Source organism: Nannospalax galili, unplaced genomic scaffold (assembly GCF_000622305.1).
Source record: "Nannospalax galili isolate Female #2095 unplaced genomic scaffold, S.galili_v1.0 scaffold302, whole genome shotgun sequence".
Lineage (NCBI taxonomy): Eukaryota > Metazoa > Chordata > Mammalia > Rodentia > Spalacidae > Nannospalax > Nannospalax galili.
In genome coordinates this window covers 6,059,205-6,060,839 of record NW_008350120.1, presented here as the reverse complement: position 1 = coordinate 6,060,839, position 1,635 = coordinate 6,059,205, and the positions used below count along the sequence as shown (strand labels likewise).

The window sequence follows — 1,635 nt, the reverse complement described above, 5'->3', positions numbered from 1 at the left end:
AAAGGAGGACCGGTGATTCAGTGTGATGCACGCGCTTGATGTCTTACTAGGTGGGGGTCTGATTTTGTAGTTTTCTCTACGCTCTCTATTTTAAACCTTCCTTTCCTCCTTTTCTTTCCTTTTATTCTCGGTCTAAGTAGACAAGACCCTTTATCTGTATCTCCCACCCCTCTCCATCCCTCTCTCCGGCCACTGAAAAAACCCACGGCTGGGGCTGCGCGGGCTCTGGGGCAGCCGCGCCATGGCGACCGCCCGGGGTGTGAAGATCTCCAGGTGGCACCGAGTGAGATGAAGTTCGAGTGGCCCATGCTCACGTCCACTGAGCCCTGCAACAAGTTGGCCCGATAGTCACCGAGCACCTCTTCATAAGGCACTCGAACTCGCAGCCCTCCAGCTGCACCGCCGCCACCACCACCGCCACCACCGCCTGCCCGCCTGCTCGGCTCCTACGGCCACTGCCACGGCCCTAAGCTGCGCTGCCTGCACCCAGGGCTCGGGAGGGGGCCTGCGGAGGAGCCATCCCCCCATCCCCACGCCCCGGCCAGCGCCATGGGGCTCTGGCTGCCGCTGCTCCCCGCGCCGCCAGGCTAGGGCGATGTGGGAGCCCCTGGACTGCGGCCCCAGCGGGCACCATGAGCCCCCTACTCCGCCACCTGCTGCTTGCTGCGCTGCTGCAGCTGGCTGGTGCCCAGGCCCCTGTCTCCCAGCTTGACCTGCCAGCCCAGGGAGGTGGTGGTGCCTCTGAGCATGGAGCTCATGGGCAGTGTGACCAAACAACTGGTGCCCAGCTGTGTGACCATGCAACGCTGTGGTGGCTGCTGCGAAGCCTGGCGCCTGGAATGGGTACCCACTGGGCAGCACCAAGTCCGAATGCAGATCCTCATGATCCAGTACCCTAGCAGTCAGCTGGGGGAGATGTCCTTGGCCAAACAGGGCTGCCATACCCCACCATCTCCCCAGCCCTGCTCTGTTCCGGGCTGGGATTCCACCCCTGGAGCACCCTCCCCAGCTGACATCATCCATCCCACTCCAGCCCCAGGATCCTCTGCCCACGCTGCACCCAGCGCCATCAGTGCCCTGACCCCCGGACCTGCCGCTGCTGCTGTAGACACCGCAGCTTCCTCCGTTGCCAAGGGCAGGGCTTAGATCTCAACCAAGACACCTGTAGGTGCTGGAAGCTGCGAAAGTGACATGTTGCTTTTCAGATTCAGCCAGACACTCCCCTCACAGGCCCTATCCCCGTGGAAAAAGAGGGGAGCCCAGAACACCCCAGCCCAGGACCTCAGTCCTAGAGAAGCTGCCCCAAGGACCTAGACCTCTTAGAGAGCTCAGTCTGGTTGTGCTTGTTCGGGATTGAGGGGTGGTAAAAGGGAAGAAACTGAAAAAGTTCATTAGTGTGTCCTAGAAATGTTTAGTTTACCCATCACCCGGTGTGTTGTATGCATTTCATTTAAATTTGCTATACTGTACATACTGTACATACTGTGGACAAAGGAGTCCTAATTTTATGATAGCTAGTCTCTAGGTATTAAAGAGGTTGCCAATGTATGACAAAAGTAGAGTTAGTAAACTAACACATTTTGTATACTTTGTGTTAAAATTCAGAGAAGGCTGTCTTTTGAAAAGGGCTGTGAA

At 57.7% G+C, this 1,635-nt stretch overlaps 1 protein-coding gene across 1 annotated transcript; it reads left to right on the top strand.

Moving 5' to 3' along the window:
• Nucleotides 1–632: 632 nt before the first annotated feature.
• On the top strand, nt 633–1,324 carry LOC103745379 (vascular endothelial growth factor B-like). Its single transcript, XM_029570500.1, is given in 3 exon segments — nt 633–712; nt 714–959; nt 1,010–1,324. Coding segments are annotated over 3 exon segments (507 nt in total). The 3' UTR covers nt 1,191–1,324.
• The last annotated feature ends 311 nt before the right edge of the window (nt 1,325–1,635 follow it).